This window comes from Melozone crissalis, unplaced genomic scaffold (genome assembly GCF_028551555.1).
Source record: "Melozone crissalis strain CALT ecotype California unplaced genomic scaffold, PUWL_Pcris_2 ptg000013l_1, whole genome shotgun sequence".
In the NCBI taxonomy this organism is placed as follows: Eukaryota; Metazoa; Chordata; class Aves; order Passeriformes; family Passerellidae; genus Melozone; species Melozone crissalis.
In genome coordinates this window covers 58,840,929-58,865,611 of record NW_026535791.1, presented here as the reverse complement: position 1 = coordinate 58,865,611, position 24,683 = coordinate 58,840,929, and the positions used below count along the sequence as shown (strand labels likewise).

The window sequence follows — 24,683 nt, the reverse complement described above, 5'->3', positions numbered from 1 at the left end:
AACTGTGAGGAGGATTGGATAGTGTACTCTAGGAAGCACTCCTCAAATGGAATGCTGCACCTTTCTTTTTGTGTGTTTTAGAAGCTGTGTGATTTGAATTTCTCTAGAGGTCCAAATAATAGCCCAGGTAGAGCAGGATTTTTTAAATAACACCTCAAACGTAGTGTGAAATAGAAACAGTAGTTCTGAACTAGTTGGAAGGCATTTTAGCTGGAATGTGTGGCTGGTGACTGTGGATAAAACACAATGCAAACATGCTTATTTTTCTGTTAAATCTTTATTCCATATGCTTTAAAATAATAACAAATCTGTGGGTTTAGATGTACATGTCATGTAAACAAATGCCAGGCTCTTCTCCAAAGCAGTGATACTCGTCCTTGCAGATGCCTCACTGTCCTGTACTAGTTATCTTTTTTACAATCATCATAAACTCATCAAAGCTGACAGATCCATCCTTATTTTTGTCCAACGATTTAATTATGTTATCAAGTGAGAATTGATCCTGTTTTTATAAGACAAGAATTAAAGGAAAAAAAAGAGAATGAAATGATTAGATCACCATGAGCATTTTCCTATGAAGCACGTTGCTAAGAAATGATGCAGTCAATAACAGTCAGTGTTACTTGAAGGTGTTACTGGTGGTGTTGTATTTACTGGTTTGACTGGTTAAACTAGTAGGACAGTGTCTGCTTTTGCCTGCCAAAAATGTTAACAAAGATGTATAAATATTTGAGAAAGATGAAGTATTACTCAGATGGGTTACTTCATTCTTCTGGGTAAATTTGGAATCTGGGAAATGGTACAGGTGAAATAGCTGCACCAGGTGCATAATCACCTGTAAAAATTAATTTGCATATGACCTACTCCTTTTTTAGACACTAAATTTGGCCCTGTATGTACGTTTTGAAAAAATATTGCTACTTTCTTTATGCTTCAGACCAGGATCTGAGGGTCTCTTTCCCTCCCCCTTCTCCCTCCTTAGTAGGAATACTGTATTCACTGCTAAAAACATCTTGCTAATGTAAAACATTTAGTTTAGATTGTTAGCTTCTTTTATTTGTTGTCTGGTAAGAGTGCATGTAGCATCCTGGTGCAGTGAATATTCTGATAACAACCCTGATCAGGCTAATTAAATAATGTAAACCAAATTTGGAGTTATAATTTAAATTCATAAAATGTTTTCTTTTGTTCATACCCTGGATCTCTGCATGTTTTATAATTACCTGTTATGTTTCGATATTGATTTATTGTGGTGTCATAAATATTTGGAAACAGACTTGTTGCTTGAAAATGTCTGAGGTCCAGACAGAAAACATCAATATTGCTTTTTCTGAACAGTTTCATTTCCACATAGCTGGGAAAATCTGTATGATGCTGAATTGTCTTCAGTGTTACAGAAAGCATTATATTTCTGAATTTGCCATCACATTTCTGTTAATTTTTGACAATCAATTTCTAAGCTGTCTTTTAAGAGAAAGAAAAAACCCTTTGTGTTTTATTGGGTTTTTTGGGGAGCCTGTTGTTAATAAGCCATATCATATCATGTTAATTGAACTTACTAAACTGGATTCCTGTAGTTCTCAAAATACTGTTTTTCAATGGGAGTGCCACTTATTTCAGACCTTCAGCAAAAATTGCTTCTGTGAGATATCCGAAACACAGTATTTAAAGATTAGTCTAGCAGAAAAATCTAAATTGACTCCTAATGCAATTCAGGAAAGATTTGGCAGAGAATATGTATAAAATCACAACAGAGATTTTTTTCTAGCTACAGGAAATGGGTATTTCTCTCTCCAGCTTCGTGGCATCTCTTTTCTTTACTTGGCATTGTTCTGCAATGGCAAAACTTTTATTTTGTGATGGTGGTAATTTAACCTAGATAGAAATTGGCTGAAGTCTCTTGCTTTTAAATATGTTCTACTATTTTACTCTGTTTATAGATTTTTTCTATATATTTTATAGATTCAAGATTAATTATTTAGATTGAAATGAAAAATATTTTATAAGATTCAGGTACAATATTTCAGGTGAAATACAGCTTGCATTAAAAAAAAAAACAAATCCAAACAGAACAGCTCTTAGATTTTTTTTGCATTTGATTTCATAGGACTTTGTTATAAACTCTGTGCTCAAATATCTGTTTGAAGCTACTGTTACCAATGTAAATGAAGTTTTATAAGCCAAACCTTATTTAAGAATTATGGATTTTAGTGAAACCATTTGGACACAGTAATCTGCCTTGAACATCATTGCCTCTATTTCCTTTTTCTCATGCGTTCCATAGAAGCACAGTGAATAGAATGAGAGTGAAACTTACCTTCAGGTACTGTGCAAATTGATTCTGAAGCAGACTCTTCAGCCCACCAATGGACAGGGCACTGGTGCTGCCCTCCTGTAAAGCATACTGGGTAAAATACTTCAGGAGGTTTTCGTTGAGTATATGTTCCATGTTTCTCAGATGTTGTCTTGAAGAATAACTGCAAACAGAACAGACAACAACAATCACAATTTGAAATATATCTGACACTCTTCATTGTTTAATTAACCATTTAATGAGCAATACTTAACCTAGATGAAAAGAGTTGAGTTTTTTTTCTCTGTAAAATTGATCAACTTTCCCAAGAAAGGAAATTGTCTAAGTTAAGTTTAAGGGTTTGAAAGACCCAATATATTTAGGTTATGCTTACCTCACTCAGAACCCGGAGCTTTCAGATGTCCAGCAGTGAGAGTCTCAGATTGGGACAACCTTTATAGTTGCATGCTCCACCCTAATTATGAAACTGGCATGTGTCATTGAGTCAGTGCACTAGTTATTGTGTTTTCAGTAGTCAAAGGAATAGGACACTTTAGCAGTAGAAATGAGTAATATTTTTTATCTCTGAAATATGTCATCATCCTCCACTGCACTAGGTGTATATTTACTTGGTCTTTATAGGTGATACTGGAAAAGTTTTCTTGCTTGAATTTGTGTATTCTTCACTTCAAGATGAACGACACTCAGAGAAAAGACTCCTATGGTGATGTGTATAGCATTTATTAATATTGTAGCCTTTTGGAAAATGGCAAATATAAGGGGTTTTTAAACACATCCAAAAATGTAAATAAAATATTAAGAAGCTACTCACTCTTTGTGTGAATAGTTAATCACACTTCTCCACATTTTGGGCTACTTCTTAGCTCAGGAAAAAGATGAAGTTCCTTTGGAATAAAATTTTGGTTGCTAGTGTTAAGCAACAAAACATTGCATGATGTGAATGTTAAAAAACAAGTGTTCTGAATGAGAAAGTTGAATGTGAGGTTCTGAAAAACACTCCCTTCTTGGGAACACCTTTATAACTGACTGTTGTGTTTTGCAGGTTCTGAATGTAGCATTCTGAATGTTCCAATAGTTTTATCATGTTCCATTGATGGTCTGTGGGACATCCTGGAGCTGATAATCAGCCTGTGGTTGATGCTTCATGACCCAACACTGTTAATTTTGCAACTGCTGAGTTGCTGGCTCTGGTTGTGGTTTCTTCCTGTGGTTTCTAATCTGCCTGCTCTCTGTTGACATTTTTTTTTGTGCTTGGCTTCAGGCCCACTGACTAGATTTTTCACCCTGTCCATCATTTCTTCAGAATCAGTTGTCATTTCATCATTTATAACTCTAAACAAAGAGCTTTGTGGGTCTGTAGGACATGGATGGGGCAGAAGGGATGTTTTTGGAACTGCAGCTGTATGGGTGTAGGATTCCATAACAGGTAAGTAGGAGGTTTCCTGAAAAAGCCAGGCAAACTTTGGTAGATGAATTATGTAGATACACACCTTGTATTAGCAGCCCATTTGAATGTGCTTGCACTCACTTCCAAGTGTCAGGAGAGTATTAGAAGAGTCCCTAGAGATCATATAGCTAATTATTTCCTTTTCCCTGGAGTGGGGTCATCAATATTTATACTGGATGTCTGCTCAACTTATTAAGTGCCTTAAATCACGGGGCATCTACAGCCTCCTTATCTGGTCTATTCCTTTTGGGTTTTGTTAGAGTGTATTACTGTGTGTCCACAAGCCTTGCTGCACTCAAGCCCTTTGATTCTCCTGTCTCAGTAGATAGGCAGAACAGACATCTTCCTTCTTAAAATGGCCTTTGACATCAGTGAAATTCCCTGTCTTCCTTTTTTTTTTTTTTTTTAATCAGAAATCTTTGCTAGTTTAGTCTTCCTTTGTGAGTCCTGCTACTTAGATCTAGTAATTTCTTCTTGACTTTCTTTCCATTCTGGGAAGTTAGTTATGAGTTATTTCCCATTCTGCTTGAGATGCCATGTCCAATGTTGTGACACTTGTTCACCTCTCTGGGTGCTCATGGTGTTGCAGATTTAAATAGTTCCAGAAGCATTTGGCTGATGAGGACAATCTCTGAGGTATTTTATAGGGAGATGTCCAGCTGCAGGGTTTCAACAGTGGAAGACTTGTCAAGTTTCTTGACACTTAATTTCAGGATTGTGGAGAGGACAGTGATTTAAAATTCAGGGCAAAAGCTTGGCATTGGCTTGATTGGCACATCATTGGCACAGAACTGGGGCAAGGCATCCCCCACTATCTATCCAGTCCAGCTGAGGGACAAAGCTGGAATTGCTTTTTGGATCTACAGAAATTCAGGAGCTGCTGCTGTCTGTGCTAACACAACCTCTCCTGCTGCTATGGGATATGGGAGTAGCAGTGCAAGCAAGCATGGGGCTCGTGGCCTGGAATGCATTGTATGGGTTAGGGTGAGTCCCATACACCAAACTGGGGGCATGAACTCCATGGTTGCTCATGACAATAAGATAATGATAAATCCTTTTGTCTTCTTTCTGCCAACAAAATGAAAAAGAAATATCTGCTTCTATCTCCTTTCATCCTATTTTCCACCTTTGGTAGGTGGTCAAATTTTAGTAGTATTGTGTGACTGGCTAATCTGCTAAGGCTTCAGTTCCACACCTGCTAATTCCTCCCTGCAGCTCCTGTCTGGTGGCCTCACCATCCTTGCTGCTTTATCCTATTTGGAAGCAGTGTTGGGAAGCTGGTGTGCCTGATCTGAATTGTTGACATTACAGTATTTACAAGATTTGTTTTAAGTAGTCAAATGACTTCTCTTTGTACCTAAGGCACCTCCCTGAGTACAGAATGTAGTAGTAAGATGCTTAGTGGTATGGAAAAGCTGCATTTTGAGGGATCACAACTTGGAATTCAGCACATTAGCCTTGGTAATTTACTGAGGGTTCATTAAAGAACACCACCTAATTGCAAAATAGCATAACCAGTTTTACTGAAACATTTTCCTGGGAGAGTGAGAGACCAATGTCGGAAATGTGGGTGATTTCCTCAAGAGTTGTGTGCCAAATCTGGGGGTGAATCCAGTGTTCTCAGATCAGCTCTGTTCACAAGGCACTGTTATCTGTGAGGCTGTTTGAATGAGAGATTGGCAGAACTGGGATTTGCAGTTTGATCTCCTGACTCTTTGTCCTCCTCCAGTAGTTTGTGTGGCATCTCTGAACTCTGGAATCAGCCACAGAACTCAGTTTGACAGGCCCCAGTACTCTGTCTTTTCCAGAAGTGTCTCCTTGTAGGACTTAAATGCTATTCTGAAATACATCCACCTTACCCAGCACAGCCCAGCAATGGCAGAATGATATCCAGGTGTAAGGAATTCTGGGTGCTCACTAAGAATCTGAGCAAAAGTAGGGGAAGATAATATGTTACTGTTGCTGCCCTGATGATGTGTGACTAGCAGATATCAGCATTTATCTGGACTAAAGAGCAGCACTTGGAGCTTTGATGTCTGTGCAAGCTGACTTCCAGTGTAGAAGCAGCAATCCAACTTTGGTTCCAGGGCCTTGCTGCTCTTTCTTGCAAATATGAAAATATATAATTCCTGCAGTTTCTGGCATAATTCAGTTGGGTTTGCCCTGGTCTAGAGAAGTCATTGTAAGCACAGTATCCTTTTGGAATTGACATTTTTATTTTAGCTTAGATACAAAGCCATTAGCAATGGCTAATGCATGTCCCTGTGGTGGCGGTGTGTCATTTTCTTTCAGAGTATACACATTCAGTATTCACTCAAAACTGGCTACTGGTGAATACTTCCCTAGTAAGCTGGTTTGTGGGCATATTTGGAGGAAGCAGTTCCAGTCAATTGGAGAGTAAGGGAGCACAAGGGATGCTGCAGGGATGGCTGAAGTCTGGGTGCCACCAAAGTGGTAGGAGGGGTGAAGTTTACAGCATCACAGTCATGTGCATTTAATGATGGATTCAGTGGGATGGTAATCCAGGTGTTGTCTCTTTTGCCCTTGTCACATCCTTCCTGCCACCACTGATGGCTGAATGTTATGTGATTCTGTGCTCTTTGCTTACCTTAAGGTGATGGACAATAAATTGGGTTGGTCTGCAAGTGGGTTTCTATGCCATTCATTGACACTGTTGGAAGGGACAGGGCACCCTCCACAGGGGTGGGGCTGTCACCTGAGGGCAGTGACTATCTCAAATCATCTGTTTAATCCCCTGGTGATGGGTTAACGCCCTAACCCTCCAGTATTTTTCCACCTTCTTTGGTGTATTTTATGGTAGCAGCACCAGGCTTACTTGTATGTAAGCCCAGCTACTTTAAGCAATTTCAGGGATCTCTGTGAGGCTTATTTCACAGCCTAGCCAGAGTACTGAAATGTCTGCTGTCAAAGTGAAGTTTGCTGCAATGGAGAGCATACCTTTGTGGATGTCGAACACTTGAAAAAAAAGAGCAGGAAGCGGCTTTGTGCTTAGTGTTTGTTCACTCACTCACTCACTCACTCACTTATTTCTACTTACATAGTGCTTGTGCATCATCTCAGGCTTACAGACATCCATCACTAGATCAAAGAAAGCCCTTTGTTAACTTTGCTTATTTTTTGTAGCAGAAAAAGATGGGAGATGTGGGAGAAAAATGATGGTACAGTTAAAGTAAATTGGGGTGGACTGGGGACTCTGTGGAACATATGAATCCTATCTGATTTGCTAAGAAATCTTGCAAGGGGTCAAGTTTTGATTTCTTAATGAGTAAAAAAGCAGAGCAGAAGTTTTATAGAACTAGTGCTGGTATAAAGAATGTATGTGTGTCTGTGCCTGTGTAAATTAACAATCCCCATGCTGCATCTGAAGTTAAATATGGGATACATTGTGCTGTAGATAATTTGCAAATAATGAAAGCCATTGAGGTGCAGATGGCTGCTGCTACCATGGTGTGTGTTTATTTCAGCTCTAAGGGCTTTGGTGAGTTTGCAGAGTCAGTCCCACGGCTTTAGGCACTCATCTTCAGGCATTCTTGACCTGCCTACAGAAAGGAACGGGCTTTAAAGTTGGGATACTGAGAGCCAGTCTAACCCATGGGTAATTTTTCCAAGATATGTGGTGGCTCGCAGATGTGGGAAATAGCTCTGTAGTGCAAATAGAGGGGTGATAGAACATTTCAGTGTTGTCACTTGGTTCTTACTGCTAGCCTAGGAGGAGACAAAGGACTGACTGAGAGAAAAGGAGCATTCAGTGAACAAACTTTCTGAAAAAGATCAAATAATTACGGGTGAGAAGTTCAGCAAACTGCACTGCAGCCATTGTAGAGAACATGGCATTGCTTTGAGGAATGGAATTGTTAGATGGAAGTTGGGGATGAGTTGTAGAATCCTTTATGTGTCACAGGTGATGCATTCCCTATGTTAAAATTGTCATTGTTTGTAAAACCTGTAGTGGTGACGTGTAAAAGGGTTGTCTCATCTCACAAATTAAACTTGAGCTATATGGGTTATCCTGACAAGAGTCTCTTGCAGGCCCTCCCTTGTGACATACACCTAATGAGATGTTGAAGGTGTCTCCCTAAACAGGACTGGGTGTGACTGCTACAGGGATGAATTATTTAATAAGATGCATTGTTTGTAGTCAGCTTTAAATTGGTGATGTGTTATTCATTGTAACTATATGTGTCAGCTGTTACTGTCATATGTACACATCTGGCAGACTAATTTATTACTGAAACTCCCTGTGATGTAGATATTCCATATTGCACAAGATAGTTTTGAGGGAGAATGTGTTTCAATACGAGGTTTTATCCTTCCGTTTGTGAGCCTTGACTCGTGCAGCATTGCAATCTGGTTGTTAGTGCCACAGCTGAAATTTACAGTTATGTAGCTGCTAAAACCCTTTATCTTCTTTGTTGCATACTAAACTCAGATTTGTTTTTTGAAATTTTTTAGAGTGATCAAAAATGTGTAAATCTCCATTCCAGCAAAGCATATATGCATTTATGGAGGAGTGGCTTTGGTTCAGTTTCAGGTAGAGCAAAGTAAGTATAAGTACAATAATGCTGTACAAGAGGCACTAGTGAGTTTATTTCTCTGGTGAGATGAGGTCTTTTCTCAGCTGCCCTTTGACACTGGAGATAACTGGAGTCACTAGATGTCACATCTCTATCTAAAACCCTTTCTTAATCCTGAAGAAAAAATCGATGAGGGGAGTTGGAATCAAGTTTGTAGCTCATTTTCAGAGCATTGTTGTTGCTCTCAGCAGTGCAAACCTGATGGACTGTTCAAAAGAGGTCTAGAGGTGCATCTAATAAGACAAATGGGCACCTAATTTAGGGATTATATCACATTGAGATGCTTGATCTCAAAAGAGGAAATGTACCACTAAGAAACTCCCTTGCCCAGCATATTTTTTAGCTAAAAATAGTTATAATCTGTTTTCATGCAAGTTTAGGACTACTGTCTGTCAATGTAATAATCCTACTGGTGAGTAAGAAATGTCATATCTGCTTGTCTTGATCCTGGAAGGGTGTAATCCATTTTGTATTCTTAGAATTTATTGAAAATGACTTGACAGACAGGAGTCTGATACCATATGAGTTTGTGTGGCTTTCTTCTAAAGCCTGCAGCTTGAGATGATGGTGTGGTGATAGGTGTGGTGTGGTGACATGACAGGATCCTCTTGACTCACTTTGTGTGCATGTGGGAAAGATGGGGGATTGTGTTCTGGGTTCTCTAAAACAGTTCTGGCTTTTCTCTTAGAGAGCAGAAGCTGGGAGAAGGAGTGTTCTGGTGTTTTCACCCCATGTATCACTGTGCACTCTTCTGTGGATGTACACTGGGCAGGGACAGGGGGCTCTCAGCAGTTAACCATGTTCAAGCCCCTGTCAATCAGTGACTGAGGTCTTTTATCAGAATTGTGCTGCAGTGACCCTTTAGGCCCCTGGGACCCAGCTGGAGCTGTGTTGACTTTGCTGCTTGAAGTGGAAGGAAATTGTTGAGGTAGTGCCAAAATACTGAGCTGAAGGTGCTTGTGCTAGACAATGACCACCTACATTCTGCCAGGAAAAGGTAAGTGTGGAGAAAACAGCAGCAAACATGAGGGGTGCCCTTAGGCAGAAAGAAAGGGAGGCCATTTTTTGGTAGAAACTTCTGATTCTCTTCAATTTCTTCCCCTTCAGCACTGTGTATCTGGATGGCAAAGCCTTGCAGGCCTTGCTGGCCTGATCAGACTCAGCAGTACAAAATGCAGAGGCAGAGGAATAAATAGAACAGTGGTAAGAACTTTGGAGCTCTCTCTTTGATTTGGAGAAAGAGATGCTTATATGCACCAGTAGAGCTCCAGAAGTTACTAATTCTCAGTGAGAAGACTGCAAGCGAGCCATGCTTTGTAAAATCAGATTATTAGTGGTATTTTGGGGTATGTTTCATGGTATGTTTCATTACCAATGGGAAGCATAACAAAAATAATGCTACAAAGTAATGGCTTTACCTTTGGCATAGAAATCCCTCATCTTGTTAGCATTTTGATGTATTAATGTCTAGATAGAATAGATATTGCTAAATTATTGCTAAATTGTTTTCAAAGGAAAACTGTCAAAATTGGCATTAGTAACTTCCAGGTCTCTCTGAAAGGTTAATGGAAATTTAGGACAATGGAAGCAAGAAGCTCCTAGAAAATTCTCCCCTTATCCTCTATTTTGACCAAGTGAGAGTGGACATGAGGGAAAATCGAAGAATTTAGAGGGACTAATGAGGCCTATGAGAAGAGTAACAGTTGTCTAACAAACAGTATAGAGCAATCAGTTTTCTAACTATTTTATATGTGATTATGGCCTATTGAAAAAATTAGGCTGTTGCTACTTACAGAAATTGTAGTTAAGAAAGGGTAGTGCTTGTATACCTGGCTTAATTTTAGATTTTCTAATTACCCAATTTGAATATAAAATCAAAACCAAATTATTCTAGGTTCAAGAAATAAATGGAGTAGTAGTTTGGATTTTCTCTGTTTAGACAAGTGCATCGTATTTAAACATCTGTAAACCAGAGCTTTGAAGAAGTAGATTTGCATTTTGTAAACTGAAATTAACAAATTATCCACCTCAGCCATAACTTGCTTCTTAGCTGTGCTAGTGAGGAAACCAACTATCAATTAAGTTGAATTTACTTTAAAGCCAGTTTAATTTATTTTGGGTTAGTGACTAGTCTTCCCTTCAACACAAAAGGACTTGGTGTTTTTTTTTTTTTTTTTCCTTCCTGTAATACACAGGGGTTCACAGCTAAGCTGTAACAAAACGTAGCTTTAAATAATTTCTTAGGATTCAGAATCAAGAGTGGAGTGAATTTTAGAAGAAAGTTTTAAGTGTCTTTAGCTTGTGAAGCAGTGCACCAGATGCCATATGGAGGTCAGCCTTAAGGCTGGCACCAGTTTGGAGCAGAGCTGTGCAACCCAAGATACCTGTGCATGCTATGCTGAAACATCAAAAAAGGAGAAACATTGCTTTTCTTCTGAGACATTTTTCCCAGACATTGGTTGTCCTTGGAGAGAAGTCCATTTTTCCCAGCACCTCTGCACAGTCACCTTCCATTGCCCATTGGATCCTAGTATTAAAAAGCCCTAGTATCTAGCAGTGAAGAATCTGGAATTATAAATTTGAAAAAAATGAAAATATATGTCTAAAACCACTTGGTGATTATTGCATTGCCACTGAAAGATAATTCAGATTTATTAGCTGTGGCTTCCATTGGCATTGTCATTTGGCCTGGCTAATTAGGGGGAGCCTGTGTAGGCATCAGAGATATAACTTGCCATGAAACTGTTAACTTTGGTCTTCATTGATGAGAAGGACATTGCCCAAGAGCCTGGGAAAACCACCAAAACCTCAGTATTGCTCAAGCTGTAAAATGAAAAATTAGTTTTGACAAATCACAGCAGACATGCTGCGCCTGCAAATGACACAGATCAGCAACTGTACTTTCTTGCTCAGCTTGACTTTGTGTACAACTTTTTTGTCTTGTGGCAAAGAAATATTCTAATCTTTCTCAGAATAATTCATTTTAAGTAATGATAAATGGAGTTCTTGCAAGGTTTGTGTTGTCTTGCTGTTTCTCTCACTGTGAATCTGGAATTGTAAGTGAGACTATAAAGAAACAGTATGAATTAACTAATACAAAGTAAATTACCATTTTAGAGATTTAGTATCATTAACACCATTATGTCGTGAATATATTTATATTATCACCTTCTCACTCAACTTAACTAATTTTTACCTGCTTTTTCTGAGCCGAATCTTAAGTAATGAGACATTTAATAATATCTGTCTTCTTGGAGAAATGAGAGAGCCAGTACTTAAGCAAACAACTGAAAAAGTTTCTAAAAAGAATTTTTTCAGTGAACTTATTTTCTTCATTCCACCACATACTTGCAAACTCAGCAAAACGTGGAGGTCAAGTGATAAATAGCACTGAGAGGACCTTTACTTTAGATAAGGAATTAAAAGGAGAGAACCCTGCTTTCCTCTTGAGACTCAGATTGAGCTGATGAAATACATTTGTGGCTAAGCACACCTGTAATTATTTCACAGGAAGGCAATGTGTGTGGTGCTCTACAGTGCATGTTATGGTTTCACCTTTACTTTAACAAGAGCACCCTGGGTCAGACCACAGCTCCATCCAGACGAAAGGCCCCCTTGGCCAGACTTGTCCTGTCTCTCCCTTTACAGAATCTTTGTTGGCAGTGTCCCAACCTGTTATAGCTGCCCAGGTGCTCTGTACTTCTACATTTTTGTTAAAGCTTCAGCTGCATTGCCTGGCATGGCCATCAGGTTGTTCAGACCCTGGGTCTCTGTATCTCCGTGAGGCATTTGCCACTTGGCTGGGTGACAAGGCTAATGGGCAGTTATTCACCACAGGTACTGGATCAGCTGTTTCACCCTTCAGTCTCTTCAAAACTGAATGAGTGCCATCTGTTTTCAGTGATTTTTTACTGTCTGTTCTGTCTGTTTTGTAACCACTTTTAACACTTCAATTTGAGGGTTTCCCCTGAAGATGGATTTTAGCTTGGCAATGTCTTTCCTTGATACTGCAATATCTCCTTGATACTGCACACAAGCAGAACGCTCATGATTTTTCTGCCATGGCCATTATTCTGTGTATGAGTTTTATTTTATCTTTTAGTCCTGATATTTGATTAACTTCACAATGCCATCTTCCTCCTTAAATTAAAATGAATAAAAACAATTGACCTCTCAGTTATTGATGCCTTTTACAAGGTTCTTCTTAAATATTTGGGGGATGGGGTAAATTATTTGGTATTTATATATATAAAGTTAAAGGTATTTGTGTTTCTTCATTTGGACATTTAGTTTATGTGAAGAATGCCTTCTTGCTGTTAATGAACTCCCACCTTTTTCCTTTCTTAAAATTTTCTTCAAAAAAAAGCATTTTTCTAAGTAGAAATGCATGCTGGATTATCAAAAAAGCTTTGCCCTTTCCAGTACTTACAAAAGGAATTATGTGTAACTAATTGTAAATCAAATAGGGAAATTTATGCTGTGTACAAAACATTTTTCTGGATGAAGTGGATGTAGGTGAGTGTCTGTCAGGGTTTGATTTAATAAGCAGAGAACATTTTATTTAATGGAGAACTGTGTGCCTGAGTCTGCATTGGTAATGCTGCAATATATTGTGTGTCACTTCAGAATGAGCTGAGGATGCTCTGGGATGCTGTAGAGTGTTGACAAAGAATGGATGTTGAAGGGACATTCACAAAACTCCTTCTGTGCAGGTTAGGGCAGATCAGCACTGCTCACCTCATGGCTTAGATGAGCTTTTCAAGCTGCCACACGTTTTGGTGAGGTTCTCCAGCTTGAATGTATTGGCTCCTGTCTGTGTTGTGGTCCCTACAGGGAGAAGCACTTGGGTGGTTTCCTTAAATTATTTATCTGGAAGTTATGCAGGTGAAGTTATGTGAGGTGATTGTCACACACAGGGGAAACACTGTAACTAGTGAAGTAGTTCCTCACCATTGTTCTGTTTGGCAAGTCAATAATGTAAAGGGGAATTGTCCAGATCCCTTAATGCTGTGACTATATTGCTTGATATAACAACTCCAAAACATCTCCTTCACCCACTGGCCTTAAAATAAGCTTGCAGAAATTGTGTATTAACAAAAATCTAAAAATTAGGGAACATTAAATATTTTACCTTATATTTAATTTATATATTTACCTAATATTTAATTCCTTATTTTAATGTTCACAGATTCCTGCATAACTTAATAGATTACTGGAGGTCATACATTGAAAACAACATGAAATCTCCAATTTTATGAATGCCATTTCTGTAGATATTTCTCCCACTCAGACAAGGGACCAAGTGACCTTAAGACTTTGTTAGAAGGTCACCTGGGAATATGTGGTTTCTGTATCCCTAGCTGCCTTGTTTCTAAAATGTAGGAACAAGATTAGATATCACAGAAATCCTGGTTCTTCTAGGTGAAAAAAATTGTTTAATCTGCCTTATTTTTCCCATACCAAATGGAGGTAATGAAGCACACTTGCCTTTGTAAAGTGACTTGATACCTGCAGAGAAAGGTCTGTGCAGCAGCTGAGGACTTCCATCCTTTTCCTAATAGCCTTTTATACACCCCAGTGTGAGAACTGGAGCTGAACATGTGCCTAGAAGTGCATGGGCAATGAAAAATAAAGGATTCAAATCAGTTGAATGGTTGTATTGGAGGGTGTATTTTATTAGATGTGAGTGGCCTGTTCATTGTGTTGTGAAGTATTTAATTTTTAGTAAAACTAAACAAAAAGCTATGAGCTGAAGTTTTCATTTTAGCATAAAGTTTAGTTCATGGGGAGGGTCTGGTCTGCCCCCTGACCCCTCCCGTGAAATTGATGTGAAGGAGAAAAAAATAATGTGAAATATGAGAAAATTATGAAAGTTCCCCAAAAGGAAGACCTTTTTATTAATGAGGTTTTCTGTTTCCTTCATTCTGTATTTATTTGCTTCCCATCCTTCATTGTATGTGATAATGCAGTGTTCCATACTGGGGGGTTAGGCACTGAACAACAGAACTACATTTGCAATGGATTTGACAGTGACGTGCTGTAGATCTGTGCTTTTAAACTAAAAGTTCTTTCTCGTGCTCTCTGTCTCTTCATTCTGCTGTTGGAGACTATCAGAGGTGCAGGTGAAGGATAAAAATGATTTTTGTATGGGTGCCACTGGGAAACTTTGCCTTTGTGAGGTTGGCTGTTAGGTGCCTGTTGTGTGCCACTCTGGTGATGCATCCTGGAGCTTTGGCTGTGTGGCAATGTCTTTTGGTTGCTCAGTAAACATTTGTAGCATTTGGGTAGATCACTGCATTATCTGCTGATTTAATCTGTACCTGGCCACCCACACTTTTCACAGAGGAACAATTCTGCTGGGTGTGTTCAGCTGATGTCATGCTAATTGAATGTCTGCTTGATCTGCACTAGTATAAAGTCAAATCTGTAAATGTTACTTTCTTAGAAAAAATATTGGTATTTTTTTCCTATAGGCTTTCACCATCTTGTTGCTAAATAAGAAGTGATGTGAAGATCCATTTCTCTACTTCTCTGACCTTTTTTCTAGTGGTTCTCCATATGCATACTCACATCCTCTCTGCCTCTCTCTTCTTACTTCCTCACAGGTAGCTCTTCCTTTGGGTTTATATTCTAAAAGTGTGTACCATGTCCATCCCTAGAAATGAATATGAAAATTTGCAATTCTGGTTTTATATGATCTATTAGCAAGCAAGAACTGCACAGGCATGTCTGGACTGTCATGTTAACTCTAGGCCTTGTTATTGGAATGGGGCAGGAAGTGATTACTGTTTGATGTACATGGTGTGGGTGCAACTGGTCAAGCCACTTGTCCCTTTGAATGGTGTCTGAACCTGACCCCCTGGTTGTACCTTATAAACACAATTAAGGAAAGCAAATGTTAAAGAATTCTTGTCATTTCATGTTGAAGGGGATAGAGTTAACGGGGGGGAGTTAATGCGGGGGGAGAAGATCACAAGAAGTGCAGAATTAAATAATGATTTGAACAGTGATGTTTATTAGGTTTTTGGAGGAAGTAGGACAGACAAAATGAGATGGGAGGGATCCTGCTCAGAAGGAAAACATCATGGTTTCTACTTGAGAAAAAAAAAAAGTATTGTAGGTCATAAGTGTTTTATCAGAATAGTCTTCCAGACAAGATGGTCTTTGGCCAACTGAAGCTTTTCTGAAATGGAAGCAGGAAGCTATTAAATGTGATGTAGAGCATGTGTCTCAAAGCATCCCTGAAATGCCTGGCAGAGGTAATCAAGGTAATTAATCTCTGCTGTGATATTAATATACAGCATTCCTTTTGGTTTTCTGAAGCTGAGAAGATGTTTACTGTTGTTGGATAGACAGTAATGGAAATACCAAATCATTTACAAGATAATCTGTTTAAAGTTGTGTTGTAATTATCTCCCTATGCTATCTTTTTTTCTAATATAGTTCACAATAGGAAGTTAAAGGATTTAGAAAATCCTAGAATTACAATTCAGTACCTTGATGAGCACTTTATGATATCCAGCTCTTGCTTTAGTTTTTCCAGAATGAGAAGAGAAACATTATGATGTATGTGTGGGAGGGAGGATAAGGACTCAAGGAAGTAATCTGTTGTTAAATTTGTGGGGGAAAGAAAATCCCATTGCTTTTTCCTGGAGAGCTTTCCAGAAGAATAAATGTCAATACTGTATGCCTAACAAGATACCCAGAATTCATGTTCTCTATAATTTAGGAAAAGTTATAGACAGGAAAGACCAGATATGTCTGGTACATCAGACATATCTGATGTACCAGATATGTCAAAGTACATCTATTATTCTGGGCATCCAATGGAAGACAAGAGTAGTATTTAAAATTAGAATGATTGAGCCAGAGGCTTTCTGCCTAGATATTCCCTGTTAAAATATGTCTGTTCTGCTCTTAATCCATAAGATTAACATTACTAGAATTTCTCAAATTAGTAAATTAAGTGGAAGTACCACTAAGTAATGAAGTGATCAGCTTCAGTTCTAGAGGGCCTTTCATTTTGTTTGCTTTATTATGGGGTGTAGGTTGTAGAGGTGAGGGAACCAGGATGACATTTAAACAGGAGTTAAATCAAACCAGAAGCTTTCAAAGAGGAAGACAGAAGGAGTACATTACAAAAATACATGTCAAATATTTCAAGATCTCTACATGGTAGATATAAATCAGTTTAAACAGTAAAAGTGATCCTGCATGCCTTCCAATACCAGTTATTTGAGCTTGCAGTGTTCTTTCTGGTTGTGATCCTCTGTGAGATGCTGCTTCAAAATGCAAAAATGTAAATGAGAAGAGAATGGAGTGGAAGGTAGGAAGAAGGATGGCTATACTACTAATTAGTATGAGAGCTTCATTATCTACATCTATTTTCATTTCTACAAAGTTACAGCTTAGATATAAAAGAACAGTTGAAAAGAAGATAGACTTGTGCATGAGAACAAATTGCTTCAATTAAAGGTTACAGTGGTGGGCATGAGCTGGCTGCTTTGTGTTATTTTCCAGAGGGGACTCAGTTGAGCTGCTTGTTGAAGGAGTCAGATTGGCACAAGATTTGGGCACTGGATATAGATCAAGATTTACTTTCACAACTGTCTGCAGTTATCTTTAGTGGGATTTTTTTCCAAAGACAGCTTGCATAATACCTTGTAGCAGTTTAACATGCTTGCTCAGTAGTGTCTTTAACACATTTAGAGATATTTTCTCACTACTTTGCTTTTCTTTGGGATCTGAAATTGTACTACAGGGGTTTTGTTCTTTGAAGAGTTAAAAATTAGCATTTTTTATTCTGAGTAAATGCATTGTTCTTCCTTCTATTCAGCTGATTTTCATGGAATGTTCATGTATCAGAGATACCGATTTAGCCCAACTAGTAGAAAATTCTTTTTGATATAGAAATGTCAGATTTTAAATTCTGGTGTCTGTTTCAAAAGGTGATCAATCAGCCATTAAAGTGATGGTCAGCCACTGATCTTTGGGCATAATATGAAGCATAATACCCTACTTAGAAGGAGTGGTACTGGGCTGCTTCCTATGAGCTAGAATCCTTTCTTTCTGTTTCATTCCTTTACTCCAAATTTCAAGTAAGGAATTTTCTTCTCTCAGTATCAACCAGTGTGATTGTATACTTTTGTCTTTCAGTTTAAAACCTCAATTTAATGATACATTAATCAGGTGCAACTAAACCTAGTTGGTGAAATCATATTAGCTGCTAGAAGTTGTTTAAGCTTCAGTCAAATGTGTGTTGTCAGATAATGTAAAAATGAATGATCAGGCTGAATAAAAAAGAGAATAAAGTAATTTCTCTTAAAGCAGAAGCAAAGCCACAAAAAATACAGATGTTCAGGTTTGTGTTCTTAAAACTGACATGGATTTCATGCTCTAGATAGCAATTGCACTTCTTTCTTCTGTGAGTAGAGCTCTTACTTGAAAATTTGCTGTCTCTTTTTCAACTTTTCAACCAAGGGTCCTTGTCTTTTTTTTTTTTTTTCTATTCAAATAGCTATCCTTTTGATAGGATGCTCTTCCATATCCAGTAAATAAAACAAATAGTCCACAGGTGTCTTTCAGCTGATCTGCCCAGGATTTCTTTTCAGCTCTACATTTAGCTGGGAAGTTTTACACTACAAAAAAATTTTCCAACTAGAAAAAGAATTAAGATGGGTCAGTCTGTAATTTTCTACATGCTGCCCCTTCACTTCCTTTCTAAAAGAAATACCTCAGTTTCTGTGTCTCTGGTTATTGAGTACCAAATCATCACTGAGCAGATTTTGAAGGTGGACAGAAAATCAAATGGGTGGGACACCATTCTGTGGGAGGGATCAGTGGTTGGACTCCAGGCAGTCTGTCTTACAAGTCTGATGGTGGGCTGATTACTTTAGGGAAATGGGATGAAAAACAGTTGCAAGTTCTCCTCCTGTTCCCTGTGAGGATAATGGTTTTTATGGCAGATGAACAGGATTTCTTCAAGAAGTACCATGGTAGTGTAGGTCATGGCACTGAGCACTGCCTGAAAGCTGATACCAGTAATTCTCCTCAGTAATGATCTGGAGTAGTGACCGCTTGAAACAATCAGTTTTCCTGCTCACTTTCCTTGAAGTAAACAATTTTCCTTCTGTCTTGCTTGCTGAAGGCAGAGATAACTGATAATGAAGTGGTTCAAACTAGCCCAGGTCTGTTAATGAATGGAATGGATGCTTGCTCAGGCATGGTAACTCAGGGAGGAGCAAGTTTAGAATATTGGACAATTTTGAGGGTAAAACATCTGTTGTGCTTTGTGTCCACCAGGGACAATCTCATGTTTCTGTGGCTATTTTGTGTAGGTTAGGTAATGGGGCTTGTCTGTGGCCCAGTCTTCTGTGGCAGCTGCCTGCAGGATGTACTGATTCTCTGAGTTAGAGACCACCCAAGCACAGTGCTGTTCAAACAGTCCCAGGCTGTCTCACCATTGTGGGTGGGGTGTTTGATGAAAAGAGCACCAAGCTCTATCTCACTCTCTAGGTTTTTCCCTCTCTTTAGGATGCTCAGACTTGCTTGATGCCATCCTCTTTCTGATATACCTGATGTAGATTTAAGGGCATTTGGTAGAGGCAGAATTTCACCTACTTGGAATTGCAGCTGGAGAAGTCCTCTCCAAAGGCAGTGACAGAGTTCTGAGTTTTTAAAGATATATATGATAGGATTAAGGATTTCACCTAGCTACAGATTTGCTGATCTTTCTGAAAATAAATTAGTATTTAGTCATTAATTATGATGTGAGATGGACCAGTTTGAAGTCTGAGAACACCCTTGCACATCCTTTTTAGTTATTCAAGTCTGTGGCAAATCCTGCCCTTCGTGGCATGGCGTGACTGACGCTGCAGTGCTGTAGCCAGCACTATCTGACCCTGTGCCTTGCACTAATGCTGACAGTCTGAAACTTTCTGCCTGATTAAGTCTTTAAGCCAGCTCTAGGACATGTGTTTGGAATAACTTGAATGAGTTCTCAAAATGCTGTTAAGCAATATCTTTATGGGCTTTGCGTATCAACATCTCCATTAACTTCCTCAGTTCATTGCACTCTGCTTACCAGTGAGTAAGCACTGTTTGAAAAGAAGCCACGCCCTTCATGAATTCTCCTAGAGAAAATGTTACAAAACATTCTGGAGCAGAATTTCTGCTTAGACAGAATCCTTAGAGAGCTTTTAGACTTTAATAAATGAATGCTCCATGGCAGTTACTTAATTCTAAAATAGGAAACAACAGACCTGTGGAGAAGAGGATCACCCAAACTGGAAAATAGTTGACAGTGGTATTCTATGGGATTTTCAGAGTTTTAAGAAATTTAAATTGGTGTTTGTTGGAATGTTTGGATACTGTGCTGTAGTTTATTGAAGAGAGTAGAGGACAGGATTTTTCAAGCTGGTTGCTCATATCAGTATCTAATTGCATGAATCAGCTATTGATAATTTCTGCTTTGATCTTACACATGATGGTGGATGTCCTTTAAAAACATTTCTCCAGTCAGAGTAATGGGGCACTGAGTGGTCTGAAATCTGCAAGTGGCTTTGTTGGCAGTTAATTCAGTCCTAGAGCACTGAGTGCTTCATATGGGTGGGCAGTGATGCAGTTTGCTTGGAACTGGGAAATCTCTGGGGGAAAAGGGAGCAAGGCAGGTAGATGTAATATTTGCACATTCTTTCAGTAGCTGAAAATGTAACCCTCTGAACAGGGAAAGTCTGTCATTTTGGTTTCCTTGCCAAGTTGGAAGGTCTCTGTGCCCCTGGCAGTGTTGTAGTTGTCAAATTTTCTTTAAAATATTTGTATTAGTTTGTTTCTAAAACAGAATAGATGTTAGTATAAATATCCCATTTGTAGGTGTCTGGATTTTTCTACTGATGAACTTGTGATTGATTGATTTGATCAAATCTAGCAAGTACTGACTAATCCTACAGAGAATGATGGAAGAGTCAATAAAAGGATTAATTCCTTAAGTTTGGGTTGAGTCCTTGTCAGTTTGTGCTGCTAGATTTTTTTCATAGCTGTGTTCAGCAGGGATTGGTATTCATCAGTACCTGTCACTGCATTCCCTGCTCCTGTCAGCTTTCCCTCTGCACAATCCCTTGTGTGCTGTGTTCAGAGCCTCTTCTCAGTGTTCAGGTAATCTCCAGGGCTGTGGCATCTCCTGATGCTCTGATCTGCACTTACATGTGTAGTAATTTATTTCAGCATTGTTAAATCATTTGCTCACCGGTCAAGGTCTAAGTAAAAAGCCAAAAAGCCTAGACCCCAAACGTGTAAAAATGTTCTTTCAAAGCTGCTTAGCTATCAGTTGTTCAAATCAAGTAATGTTCATCTCCCTCCTCAACTCCTCAAAAACAAAGCCTGCAAACAAAACCCAAGCAGACACCCCCCACTCCCTCCCTTTCCCCTGCCAAGGTAACCAGAGTAGATGAATTTCTCAAAATGGCATTGCAGAACATGAGGCAAAACAAAGATAAAATGTAATGGTCCTGGCATGATTGCTAAAATGATATTTGTGGGGATTTCAGAGCCTTGGCTGCTCTATGTTGAGTGTCAGGGCTTGAAAAGTTTTCTCATTAGCTTTTATGTTTTCTATCAACAATGAAACAATCCAGGCAGTAGATATCTGAAAGAAGATTTCTGTTCATGGATAGTTGAAGTCACTATTCATTAGTAACATGATTAAATAGTGATCAGACTGCTCTATATCTTGAATGTGCTTTGTGTTGTGTTACAGTGATTCATTCTTAATTTCATGTTGGCTGTCTGGTGTAATACATATAAAAATCTCTATAAAATCCCTGTAGTGTTGGCAGTTTTCAGAGATTTGGGTAAGAAAGACCTAATTGATGCCTTATATATTCTTGCATCCTCCCTACAGATATATTTTTGTTGCTTGTGGTGCCTGTTCTGTGCTGTTCTCTGCCCTTTCAAAGAACTAATGCACAGGAAGAGCTGATTTATTCTGTGCCAGGAAGCATAAGCTTGTTGAAGAGCCTATTCAGTTGCACAGTTGTTCAAAACTACCGCTATTTGAAACCTATGCTTTTTCTGATCAAATAAATTCTGTATAATATGGCAAAATATTTCGTTGATATGACATTGCTTTTCTGATTCTCATTACTTTCTTTGGGCTGTAGGGCAGCAGTGCCACTTTGGTTTCAAAAGCTTCTTGCGCAGATGTTGTTGCAGAGAAACTCAAGTCATATAAGTAATGTTGAGGGCTGTGCTGTTTTAGTTGCTGGAGTTCATCTGGGCCACTGAGCCAAAGCAGTTCCAAGGCATTAACTCATAAATAGCTCCTTTTGTCACCTGATGACAAAAGTTAATATAGCAAACCTTGTCCATTTCTTACTAATATAACAGTATTGGGAGAGATGGAGAGCTGAAAACACAGACACACAGACACACAGACACACAAACATTTGATGAGGGGGTCTGACCCAGAGGATGACAGAAGCCTTCAGCAGAGCAGATCCTCTACTGAGACTGTCTTCTTTTTTGTGGCCACTATTTCAGGAAAAAAGTGAAAATAAATGAAAGGAAATAAAATAAATTCAGTAAATTTCATATTTTTAAAATAGTAAGGATTCAGTGAATGGGTTTTATTTTATTTTATGTATTTGTGGAGGGGGGCTTACCTCAACATCTTGCACAGGTCCTTACTTTTGTGATTTGAGAGGTAAGTGAAGAATCTGTAATATCCCATTGGTTTGATCACAACTCCTGCTCATTTTATAATGAATATCTTGCTTATAAATAACATTTTGAATGTATAAGGTTGTACAGAGATAATTGCACAGCTGAAATGCATTGGCACAAGGCCAAAGGTTGAGCACTTTCCACCATCCCTCCTAAATTGAATAACTCCACTTTATGAAGTGTGTCATCAGATATTGTTTTCATTACTCTCAGAGGGCAAATTAAGGTTAATAAAAATCCATTGAGATTACCCATATATGTGAATATTTATATTTTTAGAACTTTTCTTTGTCAATTACATTTCTCACTGACTATGTTTATGTGAATACAAGTACATAGGTCAAAGCTTCAGCTCACGTTTCTACAATTTCAAACTGTTTTACCTCTCTTAGACAGATTTCCTCTAAACTGGATTGTGAGACCCTGCAATGTTTTTCAAACTGAGCAAAGCTAGGTGCACTCCTTCTACTAGGTTGTGGTTTCTGACATGCCCTGAATCCCATTATCCTGGGTTTCACCTGACACACGTAGAAGCCATTTGACTCCTCTGCTTCAGTCCTCAAACCCAGTATTTGTATATCCTTGACTTTAAATTTTATGTTAAATAGCATATTCTTCATACAAGGCAACCCAGTATTTTGTTAATACTCTTATTACTCTTCAGCAATCTGAGAAACCCGTTAGTAGAGATGAAAGGAGGGGAATGGTTTTCCATTTTCTGTGATAAGTTAGTTATATCTATAATCTGAAATAGCACACACATACTGGAGTCACCTGTTCCCATACTCTGCTTTTACAATATTGTCCTCTCACTACAAGTGTCCTTTTTGCACTCTGCTGCTGCATGCCCTTCCCCTCTTCCTACTTCCCAAGAGGTTGATTGCCTTCGTACTTGATACCACAGCTGTATCTGCCTCTTGGCATAAGAAAAAGCAATATAAGGAATGGCCTAGTGTACAGAAATTTTAACCCATATTATTTACTCATATTTAATATGTATAATCTTTCAGCCTCTGTGAGGTCAAGGGTCTTTGTTTTTCCAGAGATGGTGTCTTTATCACTTGGTGGACTTTTTTGGTCTATGAATTTGAATTTTTTAAAATCTGTGTACTATCCTAGCACAAAGAATAGCTTTGGGCAGAGTTATCCTATTGGTAACATTTTGGTATAAGTTTTAAAAGAAAGGTGTTTTTCCCACCCCCAAAAATTAAAATAAGAAATTTGTAAGTTGCTTTTGTTAATCTTAACATTAAATGAAAACATTTGTCACTAACTAGTTAACCTTGTCAGTCTATTGCAATGCAGTGTTGAAGAACAAAACATTAGAAAAACAAAAGAAAAATAATGATTGGAAATGGTTGAAGGTAAAATACATAAAGTTGCCACTTAAAAATCTATGCCACTTGCTAGGCTAGGCTTGTTTGGTTTAGGATTTTTTTATTTGTTGAATGAAACAGTGAGCAACTTTTCTCTACAGGTTATTGACATGCCAGAACACAATCCTGGAGATATGGGAGGAACAATGAGACTGGGGAAGAGGAGGACTGTTTTTAAAACTGAAAATTCTGTTTTAAGTAAGTTATTTTTCTGCTCTTATGACTTTGCCTTTTGGATAGGAGCTTTGTAACATGGAAAACCAAAAATGCTATAACCTTAAGCAAACAGTTAGGTGGCAGCTTCCCTGAGCTCATTCACTCTGATCCTGTTATTTACATTTACTGAGAACTGGAGTGAAAAAAAGAAATGAGAGGCATCTGTAGCTCCCAGTGAAACTGTCACTGAAGGTCCAATGCTTTTTTAAAAGCAATGAGTAAAATGTTGAGAAAACTGAAATTCTTCTCATGGCAGTTTAATTCATTATGTTCTTGAGAAGGTCAGAGTGCTTCCTTCCTATTTTCTTGCTTGATCCTGGAAGGAATCTTATTTTGGGAAAGCAAAGTATATGTTGCAGAAAAGGAAAATTATTTGCTGCAACAGGATCCTTCAGATAACAAAATAAAAGAAACCAGAATATAGAAAAAATTATTTAATTAGATCGATGTGTATTTTAAAATTGAAGTAATTCTTGTCTCCTATTAATCAGCCCATTATACAGTAGTAATATAGATGATGCTGCAAAAGTGTGAAAAGTAGTTTCTTGTCCATTAACTAAATCTGTATGTACTTATATTGCCCTGCCCCTGATATTGATCTGAGGTATTCTCTATTTAGCTATGTTAAACTTAAGGATTGCATCCTTCTGAGTACTTAAAAATTACATCTACTTCAGCAGGAGACCAGAGTGTAATACCATATGCACATTTAATGAAAAATCTGCAATTCTAGAGATGCCCATACTAGTGATCTAACTGGCCTGTGTGATACTTTGCCTATGTGTGATATAGATATGCATATCACAAAGTTCAAGTTGTTGTGTGACCTAAACATTTCTGGAAAAGTTAATAAAAATTAACTTGTGTTGTAACCTTTGACCAATATTAAGAGTTGTTTAAATCTGTTTAGATCTTTGGAAAGAATAAGAAAAAGCTATGGTAGTTTAATCAGGAAATAAGATTTCTTTTCCTTATGTTTTACAACTTGGATGAAAATAATAGTTTTGGAAAAGTGG

General features: G+C 38.3%; 1 protein-coding gene across 1 annotated transcript in view; it reads left to right on the top strand.

Annotated features, from left to right (window-relative positions):
- Positions 1 to 24,683, top strand: part of CTPS2 (CTP synthase 2) — a 58,858-nt gene that overhangs the window by 19,495 nt on the left and 14,680 nt on the right. Inside the window, exon 14 of the mRNA XM_054271661.1 lies at positions 23,553 to 23,649. Within this exon, the coding sequence (XP_054127636.1) occupies positions 23,553 to 23,649 (97 nt within the window). The remainder of the gene's footprint in view (positions 1 to 23,552; positions 23,650 to 24,683) is intronic.